Consider the following 21,216-nt stretch of genomic DNA (forward strand, 5'->3'; position numbering starts at 1 on the left):
ACAAGATAAAAAGTAAAAGCTTTTTAAGGAGAGACACACTGAATATTTATTAGGTCGTCTGACCCAGGCCTTTTTTACTTTTGAAGAGCAGGCAGCTCCACTGCGCTGTAAATTGAGATGTGCCCAGCAGGAGCCGGACCACAAAGTCAACCATGTGCAATGTCAAAGGTCAGTGGGAGGAAGCTTAAAATCAGGGAACCACCGGTAACATCTTCATCTTCTCTGGAGCCACAGTACTTATAACACCAGCAGCTTTACAACATGATTTTGACTGTTGTGAAGTATTTCGTATTCAGAACAGATATTGTAAAATACCCTTGAATCTCTGCACTGTTAAACCATACATAATCATACTATTGTAGTTTGCCACTTTGTTTTTTCTGTCTGTGGAAAATGTTTAGATTTGTTCAGGGCTGGCCCCACAGTTTACCCCAGCTGTTGCACAGAACTGTTAGTAATAACTCCTAAATTTTACTTGACCAGCCCCATAACCTCCGAGTTATTTCTCCCATGATTGTTTAGCCATGGGGGCCAGAGCCTATTAAGCAGTTTGCTGGCAGAAACAACACAGACAGCATTACTAATCGCAAGCTATTGCTAAGAACTGAGGTAACTGTTGCTTGCGTTTGCATGTTTCTCTTTGGCTACAGTAAATCAGAGTGCTTATTTCTGAGCATCTGTGGAAAGTACCTGCTATAATAAGCAGGGTTTTCTGCAGTTTGTTTCCCTGTTGTAGTTGAAAGTCATGCAATAGTCATGACCACACAGGTGGGCTAAGTTGTGAATGTGAATGAATAAAAGCAAGTGAGAAGCAATAGCAGAAACTGGCGCTTGTGGTTGATGATGTTGACCTTTAGTACTAGTTTCTCATGGAAATGGTTGAAGTGCTTGAGGCAGCAGTTACTGAGGACATCAATGTTTGTTTGAGTCTCGAAAAGCCTGTTTTGTGAGCTCAGTCAGATTTGACCTGTGAACTAAAGGAATGATGCTGCCTGTTTGTTTTGCAGTCAAACTTCATACCCTCATTAAACATAACTGTCACATAGAAAACTGTAAAGTAAGTGAAGATACTGTATTAGATACGCACAGCACACACATACATCAATACAAATGTATATTGCATGTGTATGTATGTATGTACAGTATATATATATATATACATATATATATATATATATATATACGTATTGATATATAGATATACATAAATATATCAATGCATGTTCAAATGTGTGTAATGTGTGTGCCACACAGAGAGAAAGAAAAGCAGTCTTTTCACTAGCCTTGATTGGAAGCAGATGTTAGTGAAAGCCAAGACTGAGAGGAAAATGTTTCGGAAAATTCTCAGGGCTCAGCCTTCCCTTTCTGGGCTCTGGCCTGGGCAGCCAATCACTGCACAGCACCCACTGCTCTTAGGGGTGAAAGAAGCACTGCTATTGGATGGAGAAGTGAACGTGGGCGTTGGGAGCAGATGTCCTGGGAAAGTTGCTAAATCCCACTCGACTCACAGTAAAACAAAAGCGAAAACATTTACTTGTTCAACTGGACAGTGACCAAAGCCTTTTTTGATCCAGCTGAACTCTTTCTCCCTTATACTGTAGTGCCTGGTTAAGTTTACAGTATTTATGAATGCTTCAGCAGTCCATATCGACTTATACATTTCAAATGAATTGGATCTTAGATAGTGTTTCAGTTGCCCCAGAAAAAGAGAAACCTAAGAATATTGAAAACTGACTAAAAGACTGCTCTTTTCGCTGCTCCCGTCTGTCATCTCGTTTGGAGACGGTGTTTGAAATGAATGCCGTTGAGTGCTTCCACACCTTTGCTATCTCTCACCACTCATCTCCCCATCCCTTCACACCACGAAACCCTCCACTGCTGCTTTGCTCCTTTTCACCTCCTAACCTTCACCCTCCCGCATTCAGCTCTCTATTCCATCTCTCATCTCTTTTCGTCTCTGTCCCCGAACCCCCTTCTCCTCCCAGCCCCCCCCATCATCAGCACCCTGATTCAGTCACACTCTACTTCGCATGTGGCCTCACCTGCACACAAAGCCCCATCTCTCTCTTTTATTGTGCCAGTCTATTGCCTATTCACAGGAACAGTACAACACAAATCAATCATCTTCTCCTAATGAAAAGTCCACATTAACATGAGAGGACACTCCATTTCCGTCCCAGAATGCCAGGTCGACTGGTACCTGAGCTTCAGCCAGTGTCAATCCAGGGGGCCAGTAGCCACTCTCATTTCAGGTGGGATAGCAAGGTGATGCCGTCAGGTCCAGGGGTGGCTTGTGGAGTCAATGGTGTATTAACTGAGGATGTGACAATGGCAATAAAAATGCAAATTACCAGCCCAAGCAGCGGATGGCCTGGATCTGCCCTTCATAAGCCAGGATAATACAGTCACTGCAGCTGCCAAGACATGTGGTTCAACACATTTCAGACACAACAATACAATGAGCGAGAGGAGGGGAGGGCAGGTGTAGAGGCGCAGAGTGTGTGTCCAACCTTCAGATGGTAAAAGCTGCAGCTGAAGAGGAGGCATTCTTATCTTCGACAGTCATTGTTGATTTGTCAAATAGTCTCCATTATGTTCAATTTGTATTGGGTTTGAAAAGTCAATGTTCTTCTGAATAGCGGTAGACTGTTTTCCACTTTTCAAAGTCCATTAAGATTATCAAAGAACTTCAATTCTTAAAAAATTTATGATCACAAGAAATTGGACAATGACATGCTAATGTCTCGGTTATGGCGGTGGACCAAATTAGTCGACGCCTGAGCAGGAAGTCTTTTGCTCTTTCCAAAATCCATGAGAAGGGTCATATCTGAGAAGACATGAAGCATCTCACTTTTGTTAATCCCTTGACACCATTATAGTCTATACTGGCCCCAGAAACTGTGCCTCAAGTTGGGCCATAAGGGCCCTCTGGGAGACATTGGTCATATTTCACAACTTCTCTGCGTAATGGAACCACCGACTTGGTCTCTTGTGCGTCACAAGCACTCTCTTTTGATAAAGAGGACGTTCATTTAGCACAGTGAAAATGGGGATAGTTATGTTCTATCCATAGCAGAAGGTCTATTAGGCCTTAAATCTAAAGGATAGACTGTTACAGCTGAAGTTGAAAGCTGACAGAGCTTTTCCAGAAATGACATAGACTGTGTTACGCTGTGCCCCAAAAAAGTTAGAATATAATAACATTACTGTCCAACTGCTGATATATAACATTCCTTTAGGGGTGTTAACCTATTTCAATTCTGTTTCTGCTTCCCTGATCTTTATAGTACATCGTTTTTGCAGCTTCCTTTAGAGACTTATAGAGTAAAGCACTCGCTGTGTTCACTAATCCCGAGGAAAGTAGAAGCTTCAAGAGATTCAAGGACTGATTTTCTCACACAAAAGTGTGCCACTTGCCTGCACATATTTAGAAATGAGCACAAAATAATCTAGCAGAGCCACTGTTTTCCCTAATAATTTATTTGAATGTCATACTACTAATAAAACCTTAGGCCACGGTGAGCAACACATTAGCTCCATTAATTGTCAAGCAAATTGGAAGTGAACCTGTGTATAGTCAACAGCAGGTGGAGGGGAGGGTTTCACTAAAGAAAAATGGAAAGATCCCGTAAGAAATTATTTTCAACTGGGTGCGTTGTAATTATTTTCCTTTGTCAGCAAGTGTTGGCTATGCTTATCTGAGGCGGAAATAGCTGATCGGTGTGTACCTTTGATATGTTACCTCAAAGTAAAGTATATTCTGGCCTACATTTGTTGGTGAACTACTATCTAGCAAGTATCTTTCACAACAGCTATATTTTACCTCACCAAAACAGTCACTTTCAATCCCACACGCATGTATGTGCAAATCGCACAGTATGATCGCAAATCTTTAGCCAGCAACCCAAGTTTTAAAACATGCACCATTTAGAGCTGGTGGCTTCACTGTCACTGGTTGAGTTTCTTTGCATCTAACATTAATACTTTTATGGGCAATATGTCACCAAACATTTATTTTTGTAATGGATTAATTAAAGAACAACAAATAAAAATTAGATATAAGTATTATTAAGTCATTTATTTCTTCGGTTAGGTGAACTTTGCAACTAGTGATAAGATTTAATGTTAAGACCTGAGCAAAAATCAAGAGCAAACGAGTTCTTGCTTCTAAGATACAGTGAATGCAGCATTATCTGAGGTTGAAGCTCGTTGGAGAAAATGGGATGGATAACAGTGTAAAGGGAAGCAAGGTTCTGCTGCAAATCTGAATGGCATCCAAATATATACTCTCAAGCACAAGCAGGTCTTTTTTTTCCTGCCTTCTTTAACCTACTAATGTGAACATGTTTATGAAATGTTTCCAACATTTTCACAATAAATGCTCAAAAACCATTACTATGTTTTCCTTACCTACGTAGAAACAGCTTTTGTCCTGCAAAGTTTTTGGTGATGTCGATGTTTAACATATTGCTACGTTTTGCTACATCATTCAGTTGATGCTTAGCATTTTGCTATGTCTGTCATGATGTCCATGTTCACTAAATGATAATGTACATGTCCAACACTGTTAATATGGCCTCAGATGCTAACAAAGTGGAAGGACCGGTGGTTGTCTGCTGTCTCCCATCTGCAGTCCGTTCACTTTTTTACGTTGCTCTCACTTGAGAATGGAGGTAAAGTAAAGATACGTGGTTTGGGTTACATGTTTCTTTTGACATGGTTAGGGTAAGAAAAATATACAATGTTTGGAGTTGCACATTTTACATTTCGTGGTTCCAGTCACATCACATGGTTTCTGCTCTTGACAAAACAACAGGCGAGGGATGTGATGCCGTTTCGCAAATTCTAACCCTGGGTTGTCACACTACTTATCAGATTTTCTGCTCAATCAAACCCCCAATCTGTCCTTTATTGGAACCATGAAGTTTTAAGAGTGGAACTTAAGTGATGAGTGGGGAAAAGCAGTCACTGAAAAGCATACGCATAGTGCATAGTGTTACCTCCCCTTCATTGTAACAATGGGTTCTGTTTAGAATGTGTCAGTGTCAACAACCTCACAGACATGTACAGTCCAAGCAATTACTAGTATTAGCTCGATGCGCACTCATTTTGCTCTCATTTTTCCATGCAACAGACCAACCAAATGAGTCAAGGGACACATTATAATGACTTTTTCATCTCACCAAATAAATTGAATTCAAAGAAACGAGATTATATTGTAAAAGAAATGGTCAATATTTTACATCTTTGGAAGTATATTTTGTCTTTTAATCTTTCTCTGTCTCTCCCAGTCATCTTAAGACTACATGCAGGAGACAGATGTAGCTTGGTAAGACCCTTTAGATAAATATTTAAGTTTGAAATCTGACAAGCAAGTCGCACTTCAGTGTGAAGGGAGCTGTAAGCCGCTGACGTGGTGGTACTTTTTGTCAGGAGCGGCAGAAATGATCTGACATCTTTCTGTGGCTGCCAGGTGTGACTCTTCTCACTTTCTGCATAGGCTTCCTCCCCTCCTTGCAGTTTTTCCCCTTTAAACACTGCTTAAATCAGTGCAAGATTGCTTTGAATGAGGCAGAGAGAGAGGTTTAGAAAAAAAAAGAAGATTTAAGTCTGTGTGAGCCAGCTTTCTGTCTGTGTTTGGACGTGGAAAAGGCGGGTATGAATGGTATCATAATGATTTGGATTTGGTTCCAGGTCTGTTGAAACATGCGCTGTCTGGGGAAGTATTTTAAAACCTGCCTGAAAATCATGTCTGGTCTGGATCATCAGCCAAGTCAGAGCGAGGGAGGTGGAACAGGAGAAGAACCACCTGGGTAACCTCAGCCTGCCCTCTGCCAAGAACACCACCAGCAGATCCAACAAGAGAATATTTGGAGTGAAGAGACAGCTCTATCACTTTGGTTTTTGCGGACACATGTGAAGAAAGTCGTGCATGAATGCATATTTTAGTTTTTATTTGTACAGTATGTTTCATTTGCATTACTTATATTTTATACACTATGAAACATTACATTTGTCACGTATGTTAAGTTCTCCTTAACAAAATAAACACCCTAAAAATGAGCCTGTTTCAGGCGTTTTAAAGCACGCTGTGTTTTGCATTCAGTCTTCCATTTTCTAACTCTGAAACTCACGGTGAACTCGACCTGTGTTTCTGTATCTTTTTGAAGCAGTGCTGCAGCGGGGCCAAACAGCTGTGCAGTTTGGGCCAGCAGTCCATGGCCCGGCATGTTTTCTATCTACAGTGGAATTTATATGAGGGGTTACAAGCACATGAATGGGCCCCAGTGTGTTGGTTCCATTTTTACGTCACCTCATCAGTGTGCATGAGAAACACTTGTTAACACCGGGACACGCCATGGCCAGCAAATATTTCAAAGGGAGCCAATACAGTACAGCCACAGCTTTAAAGCTACAGACGGGTAAAGTGAATGATATTTTGTCATAATTTAGTGTTCTCCTGGGAATCCTTGAGTCCATTCATGAGCAATCATGTGAATTAATTTGACCACCAAACTCTTTGGTGATGGGTTTGAGGCAGACGGGGACCACATCTGCTTCCTGTAAAATACAGCTTGGATGCTCGCTTTGACGGTTACTCAAAAAGCTAAGGATGGATTTGCACAAAATTTCATCAGAGCTGGAACATGGTGATCGGACTTTGAGACGAGCCCTGTGCTGTATCATTCTTGGAGTTGGTGGACTAACACCTCTGACCTTCCATCTTTCCTCCGCATGAGCATTTGTGGACAAATCAATTGTGTTAAAAGTGTCCATTAAAGGTTTTTCAAAGGGTTAGGCAGGCCTTCTGTGGCCAGCTCAGTAAATGCTGTTGTGGAAATGTTACAATAGCTATCAAAAGTTATGATTTGGTTGAAGAACTTAGCCACATTAGGTTTGGAACGATTGGACCATTTTCCCCTTCAATCAGAAACTGATAGATAGCTTGGAACAAACCATTTATGTAGATTGTAATGTCGTGTTGATATGTCAAACAGCAATATGTGGTTATCACAGTGTTGCGTCTGAAGGGAGGCTGAATGTCTCAAGGTGTTAAAAACCCCTGCTGTACATCGTTATATCGCTGACATCAAACGTCAATGTGATGACAGACGGATTAAAAACATTGAGTGTCTACTTTGTGACAGAGTGAGGCATTGAACGTCATTGTTACACTGCAGTGACTTTTGACTTAAGCTGCATCTCTGTAGGGGAGGATTAATGGAAATTTGGTCATTGTACTTTTTTTTTTTAGCTTTTGTGAAAGTGCCACATGTTGCAGCCATAAATTATTCTCTCATTAGTTGGGGTTGGCTCCTGCTGAGGGTTGATTAACCAGGGTCTGTGTGTCTATTTATCTTTAATTTAACACTTAATAGTTAGAAGTACCCATGCCATGTTGCTTGTTCTCTGCACCACCAACTGTTCTGTTGCTCTGATGACTTAATGTCGACACAAATCCCAGAACGGTTTAGGGCCAGAATACATCTGTGATATGTTCAGAGAATATAAACCCAGCAGAGCTCTTAGATCCAAGGACTCAGGTCAGCTGGTCCAGTCCAGAGTCCAGACTAAACACAGAGAAGCAGCATTTAGCTGTTATGCTGCAAACAAGTGGAACAAACTGCCAGTGGAGATTAAACTTTCACCAAATGTAGACATTTTTAAATCAAGGTTAAAAACATTTCTTTTCTAATGTGTCTATGCATGAAATCTGCACGATATCTTTTAATTTATCTGGACTGTTGCTCGTTTTTAAATTCATTTATATTATTTTATTTGTTTCTCTTTATATTCATGTATTTTTAATGCTTTTTCCACTCCCTGCTGCTTTTATTTTATGTGAAGCACTTTGAATTGTTTTGTACATGAAATGTGCTATGCAAATAAATTTGACTTGATGTTGATTTGACACATATAGAACAGCTTACGCGCTGAACAACACTGTGTTTTGATGAGTCAACATCACATTTTAGACCACAGCACTTCCCGCAGAGATATAAATTAACAACATCATGCCATACAAAGCTGTTCAATTCACAGTTTGAATAGTACAGCTAAAATGCATCGATACATCTGTGTCACTGCATGTAACACGATGGCGTAGCTTAAATGTGATGCAGAAGGAAGGATGAGTGAGTGGAATAAAACACCGCACAGAATGATAAAATCTTTCTTCACATATATTTTATAACATTTTGAAGTACATTAAGTACATTTTAGAAATAGAGGCTACAGTTTATAAAACCTTTCCAGCAGAAGTCATTGATGGGCCAGCATCAGCCTTTTGTTTTCACTCTCGCAGACAGGTCTTTTTTTTTTTTTTTTTATATGAAAAAGAAAAAAAACAAAACAAACATACATAATAAAAACTTAAAATAAAACGCTACATTATTTTGTCCTGCGCTACCTTTAAATTCCCATGAAAGCACCAGCTGTCTGCGTCTCTTGTCTTTTATAAAATATAAATTATTGAAAAATATTCAAATGTTTTGTGAACTAAATACAATAAAAATGAATCTCATAACAAAATACGGAAAAACACTATAAAACATACACGAAAGAACGACATCCAAAAACAATAAGGCTTTCCTTCTGAATCCATTGTGAGATACACGTATGCCACAAAATATTGGTCTGTATGCATTCGCCTGACGAAGAGTCACTTATACACAAGTCCTGCAGTAGGCTGTGGTCTCCCACATTTAACGACAGTAAAGTTTCCTGACAAAAACAATTTTCAGATTATTAACATTTTAAGTAACAGACTGCTTTCTTTTCTTATGAAGCCATACTAGCATTATGACTTTATGTTGGAAAAAAAACATCATTACAAAAAGGAGTTACCAAAAATCTGTAAAGCTGGGAAAAAAAAACCCAAAAAAACAATACTGACATTTAAAAAAACTCAACAAAACAAACAAAATGTAGGAGCTTTGTTGTACAACATGTAGAAAGGAATGAACATACAGTGCAGCTTTTTACCAATTCATTTGTTTAAGGTCCAATTCTCTGCGTCGGATAAGCAACGCAGGTTCGAGAGTCGAGAGCTCCATAATGATGGACAAGCTTGTTACCAGTTAAGACTTTATGAACATATACAGCATCTGTTTTCTGCACTCAGTGGGACACCCAAATCAGCAAAGACTCTGTCCTAAAGCCGTGTGCTTTCCCATTTATCAAACAAAAAAGGAAAAAACATAAAAGACAACACTTTCCAAAAACATGAGAGATTTCTGGTCCCTGTCTTCTAACAAAGTGGATACCCGAAGCACCGCGGCCAAAGACCTCACATGAGTTTTGGTTATTATTCCTGCTTTGTCTCTTGCTTATTTGTGTAATCTGGGTCTCAATAAAGCATTATGAAATACAATCTGTACAAATACACATCTCAAAAGCTATTTTCATCCTTATGGGTAACATTCAGCCACTGTAAACAATAACATTGTATTCTAAGATAATATTCAACTTTGGCATTTCCCAGTGTACAGCCACTGTTCCCACTGTTGGGAGGAAACTGCTGCCAATTTGCTTCAATGTAACCAGTGAATTGTTATGCATGTGCTCCGAGCGGACTGCACAAGTAACGGTGAAATCATACATGAGTTACTCATTCTCACCGCACATTACTTTGTTCATAGATAAGAAGCACACAGGCTTTATAACCGAGCTGTCTGCCATCCGTCCGCCATCTCAAGCAAGCCAACCTGCATCCTCTCCGTCCATCTCTCTCCATTATACATCACAAGTGATCATCGCCTGCATTATCCTCAAGATTTCTTTCCGTCACCTTCGTCTAAACCAAACAGCCTCCCATCCTCCATTGTCCAACGTTTTCCTATTTCGTGTCCCTTTTTCTTACACTGTACCATCACACTAAGCGGCAGCTGCTTCGTCGTGGCCAAAATGAACTGCGTAACAGACAAAAATAAACTGACATTTGTCATTCTGCGGATTTTGCAAAATCACTCCCTCGGCTAAGTAACTCGTGACTTTACAGGTTAAGACAGACAGGACTATAAAAACACACCTAACGCAATGCTAACATGGACAGTGACCTGACAAATTATTCATCTAATCTGCACATTAACAACTCTTCTTACCAAAGACTCCTGAATTTCCCCATATAGATTGTCTACAGTTTGCTAATACTGGTGGTATATGCAAAAATGCACAAGTTTCAGTCATAATACGTGTCCCTGACAAGGTGGCAAACATGTACATAAAGGTGAAAGCGTCAGTTTCAAAAGCAACGGCTACTTTCAGTTGTCTTGCCGACACTCTGGGTATGAGTAATCTCCAACAGCTCCTCGCACTCCACAAAGCACAGGGCCCGTGTCTATAGTGTTGTCTGATAACGAATCAGCACATTTTCAGTTAAAGGCTTGAGATCAGAACAGTCTAACTTGGCGTCTATTGTTGGATTCTACTTTAAAACCCTCTGAGACGAAAATGCCGTCCAATAATTGGCCTGTCAGGCTCACGCTGGGTGTTTTTACAATCAATAATATGAAATGAATGAAAAAAAAATACTTTATTCATCCCAAAGGAAAATTATATTAGAATTATAGTATCGTATAATAGTAATATATTATACTATTATGATATAGTACTGGCACAAGCGTATGGTCCTTAAACATAAATTCTAAATCACACTTTTTTTTTGGTCCTAGCTGAAATCTCTCTCTTTGCCTGAGAGACACAGTAAGCATGTATGTCGATGTGATATAATACCTTTCTTGGTTTCCTTTTTACATTTTGGCAACCGTTGTCTCAGCAAGAACTTTTCACCTGCTCTCTGTTCAACCTAACAAGGAAATCAGTCATTTTATTTCACTCTCTCTCGGATCTCCCGCACTTTGTCTCTTGGTGCTCTCGCCCACCCCACTTTGCTACTTAGAACAGAACAGAACCTGAACTCTACCCAATAGCGCTTCACCTGCCTTGAGCTGCTAAATAACACCAGTAAACATCAAACATGCACTCACTTACTCGCACACACACTCACACGCGCGCACGCACACACTTCTCAAATGCGATGGGGTTCTACGACAGGTTTTTGGCTCCTGCCTTCCTTTTTAAAATATGGTCGAAGAGACAGGAGCTCAAAGTTGACAAAGACCACAGTTAGTCATCAAAAACATTTGGTCCCCCCCAAAAAAATGGTTTACCAACTCTATCAAACAGTTAAGACCACTTTATGAGCCTCAGTCCGTGTGGCTCTTTAACGTTTTCTCCTCGCTTCTCCTTTCTGTCCGATTTCACTCGTCCGTGTCGGGCTTTACGTCCAACATTGCGTGCAGCTCTTCGGGTGTGTAGCCCAGCAGGCTTTTTAAGTCACAGACAAAGCGGTAGACGTAGCGCTTCCCAGACGTCTTGTGGATGATGTTCTTGTCATAGTAGTAACGAAGGCCACGGCTCAGTTTCTCGTAATTCATCTTGGGCTTGTTTTTTCTTTTGCCCCACCTCCGAGCAACCTGCGACAAGCACAGAGAATAAAGCATGTCAGGAATAAGATATAAACAAGTCACGTCAAAATATGCAGTTGATGCAAAACCAGCTGAAATATCCCTCCAACAGAACCTAAATGGAGCTAGACACAATAGGCGGCTGTCTTTACAAAGAAAACATCTTGTTCATCTGGCCAGCTATTTAGGACCTCCCATCTCGTGTGCCAGTGAGCAGCAGGGTCACGACCTCTCACCTCATCTGGGTCGGAGAGCTTGAACTCCCAGCCGTCGCCTGTCCAGCTGATGAAGGACTGGCAAGACTTGTCGGTCAGTAGCTCCAGAAGAAACTGCCACAGCTGGATGGGGCCACTGCCTGCAGAGCAGATGGAAGAGGGAAAGAAGGTGTTCATTTATCGTTTACACGGAGATTGTTAGTGTGAAAACGTATTTGAATTCAGGGCAAAGGGAGTTTTGGGTAATATTCCCAAGTTCTGAAGTCTTCTTAGTGGTTCAAGTCTTTAAAGTTCTACATCATAGATGAAATTGCGCTGCATCAAAAGAATTTTAATGCCAAATGCCCCGGGGGGTTTGAGGGGTGGTAACTGTATAAGTGCGTAACAAACTAACGCATTTTAGTCATGCAAAATATGTTAAAGCACTGCTATGTAAGAGAAAGTTGAAAGGGCTATATCACAACAATGTATATTCATCATAGACACAAAACCGTTAAATATTCATGGCCGTTGTTCACTTAGGTCGGAAGACGGACAAAGTAAACCTTCTAATCTGGGTCAGACTGAAGAACAGCAGTGGAACCAAATGTCCTCATCAATACAACAGTCTCATTCATCATGTATACCCTTGTCTGCCAGTTGCCCTGTACTGTATGTGAATCTAGAGTCTGTGTCTGTGTAAGTTCCATTCTGATGAAATCACTATTCTAAAATAAGAGGCGCTGCCTTTAGGCTTCTGCAACACATCTATTAGACTTCAAGACAGACTGTGTGTTTCAGACAGAGAGCAGCTCCCAAGTCATCTATCATGATACAATGGCATGCATTTTTCAAGAATCAAAAATAAGATAACAACCCAGTAGAACCTAAATTTGAACGCTAATGCAAGAATTTATCACAGTTCACAGAATAAAAAACAAAAATGGGAGGGAAAGTAGAACAAAGGCGATCAAAAAAAAAAAAAAAAGACCGACTTTTGTCTCTGAACTAGATTCAGCGCGTCACACTTAAATCGTGTGGTTTCTTTGTATATATGCGAACCGACCAACTTTTCTGAGGCTCGTATGATGAAATCACACCTGCCTATGCAGCACACCGCCCCAGCAAAACCAGAGCTGAGCAAAAAGTCACCTCACTCGAGTGCCTCAGAAAAACCGAGCGTACCCTCACACGACGCAAACGAAAAGCTTTCAGGGAAACAGACGTGTGGGTTGAAGACTCGAAAATGGCATTTCAGAGACCTCTTTGACTCCTGCAAGGATTGGAGAAGGTGCATGAGAGCAGTCGTGCCGGGTCTGGAAAATAAGTGTCTGGGCAACACTGCGTCTCTTTCAGAGCTTCGGCTCACATTCCAAAAGTCTGCCACTGTAACAGCCAGCCCACATGAGGGTGATACCAGCCCCCTGTGCTCTCACGCCTGAATGCAGGCGACCCTCTTAAAAAAAAAAAAAAAAAAAAAAAAAATGAAAGAAAGAAAGAAAGAAAGAAAGAAAGAAAAAAAGAAGAAAAGTTTCCAAAAATATGCTACAATCTTCATGCACAATGGGTCTCATTGAAAAAGCGTACAGTGCGGCAAAAGGGTGGGGGCTCGTGTTCACAGCAGTGTTAAGTGCACTCTAAACTAGTCCTGAGCATTTTTAGTTAAAGCAAGAAACCTGGGAGGCGATTTTAGGGTTTTAACATTATATATGACTCGGATTATCATCGGTTTCATTTGGACAGCTTGACGATTCCTCACCGCAGTTCAAATAAAGCACGACTGTTAGCATTGTTTCTCACAAGCGAGGAGCAGAGGAGTGAGAAATTTGAGTATAATCATGCAGACTGAGAGTTCAACATGTTCTAAAGCCGCCTTGTTTTTTTGCAGACAGTGGTGTAAATGGTAAATTAACACAGGAAACCACAAAGTTAACAACTGGAGCTTCGCTTATCGCCGTATAGCCTTATCTGCCTCCCTATCCTCGCTGCGAGTGTCACCTGTCACTCTGTGACTGGGACAGGAAGCTGAGCACGGCAACCTGTCAAGTTGTCATGAGCATCATTTTGGAATTAAATTGAAGCTTGTTTCTTCATTTCAATTTTGCTTTTTCTGATTTCGATTCCTATACTCCCTCATTCCTCATGCACATCCGAAAATGCTCCAAACGCCTTCCCTCTTTTTATGCCGCTCTTCAAAGTATCAAGGACCAGACCTAGCTGCTTGAGAATTTTTTCCCTCTCTGGAAAATTGAAGATTTTACAGCTTTATTTATTTATCTTTATCTATTTGTCATCTTTCAAATGTTTCCATTGTGTAACAGCTCAGAGAGAAGCTTTCCTCTTCAGTGAGAGGACATCATGCATGAGGCATTGAGCTGTCGAGGGCTCTATCCTGTTACTGACGCATACATGTCAGCCGTGCAGACATGAGTTCGAATACTGCGATGCACATGTGCAAAAGAGAAGAAGGAGGGCTACGTTACCAAATGCCCATTTAACAACTCACTGTATGATTTTTTTTCCTATAATTTAGTTTTAGTCTGCTGGTTTAGTTAAACTGGGCGCAGAGCGCAACACATGCTGTTATGGTCCGAGAGGAGCTTTAGACTGTGTCCTACTCTTCCTTATTTGATTACGAATACATTACGACATCTTTCTAACATCGTTACAAATGAATGAGTCATTGTTCTGCAAGCGGCTTTTGAACTAATAAGCACAGAAATGACAAATTAAGTCACGCATACCGACTTTGGGTCAGACTAATGAGATGTGATGTATGCATTGTTTTGTGACGTTGAGAAATGAGCAAGGATTTCCCCCTTTTTTAGTGCTAGCAATCATGCAGCCTTGTGACTATAATTTAAACAAGACACTGAAAAAGCCCCAAAGACTTGCAGCGTCCACAGTGAAGCAGTTCAGCTGTCCTCGCAATCTGAGTTTTCAAGTTTTCAGGGTACTTTAAACTAAACCCCTCGTTTGGGATCTTCTTCATAAAATTGGTGATGTTCATACAGTGCCTAACATTGAGAAGTTGCTCACACAATGCCAAAAACAACAGGAATACATATAAAAGTAGCATTTATGGCTGAGCGTTAGCATACACATCCGAGTGAAAAGTTAAAAGTAGCAACAGCGGCAGCTTTGAAACCAAACAAATATGACGGATACTGAAATAGTGCATTTGCTTCAGAGGTTGCAAATATCTCCACATCTTAGTGAACTTGAAGAGCACACATAAACCAGCCAAAGTGCAAAGATGCCTCATGAGATGAAGAGATAGCATTGCTCTGCTGCTATGTGCAGGGGCAGGCATAATTTCTATGTCTCATGTTGCTAGGACGACCTGGAAAAAATAGGTTGAGATGCGGGCAGCAGATAACAAAGAGGTAGATGAGAAGTGAAGAAAGATCAAGCGAATGAAAGGGAGAGATAGAGAGAAAAGACAAAAAAAGAGAAGGAGGCATGAACAAGATCTATTTTGCTTCCTGTGATGTGCATAACTTAGGCAGCATTGGGTAAAAGGTGTTTTTTTTTTTTTTTCGGTCTAAAAGTGGTGCACTACACCACTCCCACACGTGGGGCTTTTGCAGAGCATCAACAAGTGTGTTACAGCTGTGCACTGGGGATGAAAATAATATGCAGAAAATGAATAATTGGAGTTCAACTTGTTGTTTTACTTTAAGTTCACTGAAAGACAGCGGACACTACAAGGAGCACATGTAATCACAAATTATAACAACATTAAACATTATCGGTCTATCAGTGTATCCCTCACTGTGTTTGAGTTTGGCCATATTTTATTACCATCTGCCTGGAGAATGTAGAAAATGCCAAAGCACTTTTTGAGGAACGTATCAAGTCTGACCTGCAGACATCATACCTGTGTATCCTGCCAGTGCTGCCGCTGGGATGACGGGTTTATCTTTGCTGAGGTCTGAGCGCTCCCTCACATAGTCTTTGAAGGTGCCTTTGGGCTTGTGGCCATGCAAGGCAGTGGGGTAGTCTTCTGAGTCAAAGCTGTCATATGACGGTACCCGCTGCAGGCTGCTGAATGAGGACTGGCTGCTCCACGAATGGGTCAGCCGGTCGCAGCTCTCAAAGCTGTCAATGCTCTCAAAGGAGTCCTGACCACCAAGCTTACCTGAGAGGAAACAACAAGAAAGAGGGAAAAAGAATTATTATTGAGAAGTAGGTTACTCTAAACTTCCCTAGATTATTAAGCTTTTTTTAAGAGAGCCTCACTTTGTATCATGCTTGCTGTTTTTCCATTTGAGAAGTCATTGTTTAATCTCAAGATTTACAGTCTTGGGCAAAAGTCTTGAGCCACTCATCACATGCAAAACATGCACAAAGATAGTGGAAATACAGTATATAAGGCAAAATAGAGTCAGCTCTAACAATCTTAAAAGTCAATATTTAGTATGGCCAACTTTATTCTTCAACACAGGCGGAACCCTCTTAGATGAGCTTTCTTATAATTTATCCAAGTAGTCCTCAGCGATTGTTCTCCAGGCTTATACAGGGACATTCCAAAGCTCTTCTTTGGATATCGGCTGCCTTTCGCTCTGTTCTCTGTCAAGATGATCCCACACTGTTTAATAATGTGGAAGTCTGGGCCCTGGGGAGTGGTTTTGACTGCATAAGCATAACCTGTTGCCACTGATTTTTGGTAGCCGCAGTCTTTTTACAGGTCGTTACTGTATTTTTTCCAATTTCTTATGCACAACAAAGCAGGTATAGAAAATAGATGGACAGATTATGGATCACTTTCAGATACTGTTCACCTTCTGTAGATACTTTTTAGGCCTGCAATTTCTTCTTTTGTCCCTCCATTTGTACAGTTTTCTCATATTTTCTGAGGACCTAGTGCACACCATGTTGAGATATGGCAAGTTTTCAACTAGCAGCTCTTTGGGAATCACCCCGTTTGTGTCAAACTGTGTTTTCTATTTGGCATTTTAATACTAAAGATGTGACTAAAGAAATCGTAATAAAACATACGTGTTTGCAACAGGCGGCTAGTAACAAAGTGCCTGAAGATAATCATTTCAAATTGGTTCCTTGCTAAGTTGTCTGTTATGTGGAGTCACAACACTGGTTCATTTCTTGAGTTGGGTGCCTTTCTATGCTTGAATTATTCATAGCACAGTTTTAACTGAACGTTGGTGGAAAAAGTAGCCTTTGAAAGAACTTAAGAAAGCACTATTGCTCAAGAACAGTTTAAGAGATTACAAGATGATCTCCTTGAAAACAGAATGTGAAGAGGTGAGGGGTGGCTCAACACTTTGGCAGTACTGTCACAGAAGAGAGGCATTTGACACAAAAGCAAATCTTAATGAATTGTCATAAACAGCACCTTTGCAATAAATGTGTTCTTTCTCACCAAGCTACATTGTTCTCTGCTGTGCCCCGTCTCTCCATTTCACACTTCATTTCACTTTTTACGACCACCATTTGGATTTTATTCTAAATGGAAGACAATCACACAAATTGTCTCGCTATTTTTGGCCTTGGGAAAGATAAGCGGAGTCTTTGAATTGTAAGTCATTAACAAATGACAGATAATGCAGTGCCTCCACCAACGCTGAAATCTTCAGCTGGTCAAATTGAAGCCACATGTGGATATCAGTTGTGCTACAAAGTACTTTCCCATGTCGGGAAAGCACAACACAACGCTCAAAAGCTTGGTATGCGTGCTGCATGATGATATGACCTTAAATCTTGCAGGCGAATGCGTAAAGCGCCAGAAGGAGTCTTGACTGGTCTTCATGGCACATGCTATTCATTTATACAGCTGGGGATTTGTGAGAAGAAAAGCCTTGCTTTATGGCTATAAATGTAAACCATGCTGCTAATTCCTCTGTAAACCATCGCTGGGAGAGAAAACAAGCCTGCACATTCGCAAAAGCAAACAGTTTCATGAGAAAACCCCACGCCTGCTAACGGAGGATGACACCTCTATCTCCTTACCCAGAACATAGAGCTCGAGTCGAGGAAAAGAGGCCAAGAAAAACAAGAAAGAAAAAAAATCTTTAAGGTTACACCACTTGAACTGCTTTACATAAGGGACAGGCGGTAAGAAGAGAACACATTGTGGCTTTGGTTCATGTATCTCTCTGACAAAAACAATAGCATTTTCTTTTTTTTCCCAACCTAGGCTAGAGTGTGCGAGGCGGGTTAGCTGGAACCACAAACCAACCAGAGGGCCTGCTTTTCTTCTCTTCTAATACATTCGCACTGATGTGGCATGACGAGATTCTGGTAGCTTCAGCACAATCACATGCAGGCAAACGCCCACAGACACCTTCAACACTTACATGCACTCGCACAAATGCATGCACTTGTGGACACCTTCCCTAAGTGGCCGACTCAAACGGAAAGTCGAGTATGACATAAAAGCACGTTCCTCCTGCAAATCTCAGCTGTACTCTTCAGACCCAAGTTTATATATAACCCCTCACCTCTGCTGAGGCGTCCCACACACATGTTGTCGGGGGAGACCACCTCCTGCTTGACAGAGAAGTAGTCGCTCTGCATCGAGTTAAGAGTTGTGTCTCGTAGGATGACTGCGGGGTATTCGCTCTCATACTTGAGGGTGAGTAGTTCCTCTGAGCTGATGGGATGCAGTGTCTGGTAGGACTCTGTGATGAAGCCGGGCTCTGAGTATTCAGAAGGAGGGACACACTGAGCATGTTCAACACCATAGCCTGGAGACACAAAGGGGAAATTAGTGGATATAGAAAGCAAACAAAGGAGAGCAAGGAAGAAAAAAAAAAAAAAAAAAAAAAAGAGGAGGGAGATCAATCTTAGAGGTGCAGAGTCATTATCCCCCTTGTGCTAAACTGCTGCTCAAATGCCGAGCTCGTGAAAAGACCATAACAAAACATGGCATCGAGTGCATGAGATGAATCTTAGAGATTTTAAGCAAAATTATTGATTAGAGCAATAATTATTTCCTATGATGTCTGCCCATCTTACATCTATAGCTGCAAAATGGACAACGGATCAATATCCAAGGGGAAAAAAAAGCAGAAATAGAGGGGGAAAAAAACGTCTCACACTAAATCCCTTTTTCTCTAAAGCAGTGCCCCACTCTCTGCTTTTCCATTCACATCTTAAACATGCATCATCTGTTATTAGACTGACAAGGACTGTGATGAGTACTTACTGACAAAATAGTCTGAGGTATAGCGGGATTCCTGGAAGTTGGAGGTCAGTCCGTTGATGGGGTAATGCTTTGTATCCTCTTCATGAAAAATGGATAGAGAGAAAGAGCATCAGTGACCTCATCATTGATTTTTTTTTTTTTGGTATCATGTAACTGCATCCAGAGTTATGAAAAATTAATGACCTGAGCCAAATTGTATTTTCCTGTTTGGCTCCTGTTACTAAAGTAAATGCCAACAGGGTTTCTCAATCAGAATAAGCAGTGATATATCAGCCTGTATGGTGAGAGTTCTCTTACATCGTGTAGATTTTAATCTCTTGTCCGTTAAATCATCTTCTCACGAGAAGAATTTGCATTTGCATGTTTCTTCAAATGTATGTGGCCTTACCTTTCTGAAGCATTTCTAAATGTTCCCAGAGGATGTCACCCACAAAGTCAGGGGCTAAGTCCAAGAAGCGCTCCTTCCCCATCGCACACAGGCTGGCTCCGTTCATGCCAAATTTGTCAAAGTCAACATTTTTCAGACTGAACTCGTTCACTGTCCATGTTAGCCACTCAGCCACATGGTTTTCTGTCCACTGCCTTGGATCTGAAAAGGATCACATACAGTGGTTACTACATGGATGATCCAGGGCTCTAAACTGCAGCACTTGCTGTAAACTGTCATGCAGCAAGCAACAGAGGGCACGGAGAAAGGGGAGAATGTAAACAGCAGCGGTAATGAAAAGCTGAAAACCATAGTTGTCAGTTGTAGTACAATTACATGGAGTCGGGCTGTTTGCACGCAGCTTGAAGCCACGTTGCGGTTGCTCTAATTTACAAGCAAACTCATCATCTTACGGTCTGTCTGGAAGTCGAGTTCCAGGCTTAAATGTATATTCTGCGATGTAAATCATTTCTGGAATGACTGGGTGTCTCCTGCTTTTCAGTCTCTCCGAGACATGCCTTCACTGAATGCTCTGAATTAGGTTTGCTATGTGAAAGAATGTGCGTGGCTGACATGTGACACATTGAGGTGGTTTTGCAGGCTCACACTTAACTGGTGAAATTCGATTTCCTCAGTGGAAACGTTAACAGGGACTAATGAGAACACAAGCAGCCGGCACTCCTACCTTTGGGAATACCCAGCCTTTGCTGTTCCTTTGTGAAGCCACTGAAGGTGGCCTTCAGAGCCTGGGACATCATCTCTTTACTTCCTGGAGTGAGCAGGGGGACGTCTCCACACTCCGGATCTGCCAAACACAAATTGCAAAAATGTGAATTACAATTTCAACTTGAGGATTATCGTTGTGCGTTTCATTTGAGATCTGAATGGCTGATAAGCTAACATAGCATGTTGCTGTCATTCGCATTGGCAGCTAGAGCCACGGCAACACGTCCTGTATTGTATTTCATGCCGATATACCTTAGAAGATGGAAAATTGGATTAAGACCGAGAGGTGAGACAGAGAGGCTTGTTAGAGTAGTTCAGTAAAAGATACCACACACACACGCACGCTAAAGACAAAAATAAAATCAGTGCAGATCTATCGTGATCAACAACATGGTGCAACAATTACATTCCGTCTAGACAGCCACTGATCCAATCTACTTAAACTGGACTGGTCACAGCTTTGGATGGGAACACTTTTTATGGTAATTCAGTGGCACGCATGAGGTTTTCATAACCTTCTTTTCACAGGTAACTCAAGTATCTGGCACTTGCAGGATCCTTTGGCAGATCCCACTCATCTGGCACTAGAACAGATTTGCAAGTTTATTTACAAACACTTCAAACGCGGCCCTCTCTCCTAGCCATACATTCTGGGTGGGAGAGCAACACCCACTGCCCATCAGTGACACTACGACCCCCGCTAGCCCTCCTACCGTGCTGCCCATACACAGTGGCCCTACTGTCACAAGACCAAGCATGGGCTCAAACATTCTGACAGGTCAGGGGTCAAAGGATGAGGTGACAATGTCACTGCGGCTGCTGGCGGGTGGCTTGGAGAGCGGAGGGGGGTAAGATGTCTCGAAGGTCTTTGTAACACACTGGGGTAACTGTTTTCTACTCACTGCCATTGGGCACCCAGCAGGGAACAGAGCTCCCTTTGATGGCTTTAAACAGTGCCTGATGACTCGCACTCGTCTAATTAGATTGACCAGGCTGCAGAAGTGTGGGATAAAGGGGCAAAGCATGGGAGGGGATGAGGGGAGAAGGGAAAATACCCCCAAGGCATCAACTGCTAAAAAGCAACTCGACAAGCACACAAGGAATATCAAAAGTTCTGATTGATGGCCATGTTTATCAATCACATGATGTGCAGTGTCGACACAAATCTTTATAATCTCACATGATAAAACTTTGGGGATAAAGTACACGAGGCAAAACTTAAACACCACAACA

General features: G+C 41.4%; 1 protein-coding gene across 3 annotated transcripts in view; it reads right to left on the reverse strand.

The window, feature by feature from the left end:
* Positions 1-8,170: 8,170 nt before the first annotated feature.
* Positions 8,171-21,216, reverse strand: part of ets1 (v-ets avian erythroblastosis virus E26 oncogene homolog 1) — a 39,562-nt gene continuing 26,516 nt past the window's right edge. For 2 of the 3 annotated variants that reach the window (XM_075473841.1, XM_075473843.1), the window contains 7 exons: positions 19,943-20,062; positions 19,219-19,419; positions 18,831-18,908; positions 18,124-18,369; positions 15,543-15,803; positions 11,705-11,823; positions 8,171-11,477 (listed from right to left, as the gene is read on the reverse strand). In XM_075473841.1, the coding sequence (XP_075329956.1) occupies positions 11,262-11,477; positions 11,705-11,823; positions 15,543-15,803; positions 18,124-18,369; positions 18,831-18,908; positions 19,219-19,419; positions 19,943-20,062 (1,241 nt within the window). In that variant the 3' untranslated portion in view covers positions 8,171-11,261. The remainder of the gene's footprint in view (positions 11,478-11,704; positions 11,824-15,542; positions 15,804-18,123; positions 18,370-18,830; positions 18,909-19,218; positions 19,420-19,942; positions 20,063-21,216) is intronic. The other variant, XM_075473842.1, reaches the window with a different exon arrangement.

This window comes from Odontesthes bonariensis, chromosome 9 (genome assembly GCF_027942865.1).
Source record: "Odontesthes bonariensis isolate fOdoBon6 chromosome 9, fOdoBon6.hap1, whole genome shotgun sequence".
NCBI lineage: Eukaryota > Metazoa > Chordata > Actinopteri > Atheriniformes > Atherinopsidae > Odontesthes > Odontesthes bonariensis.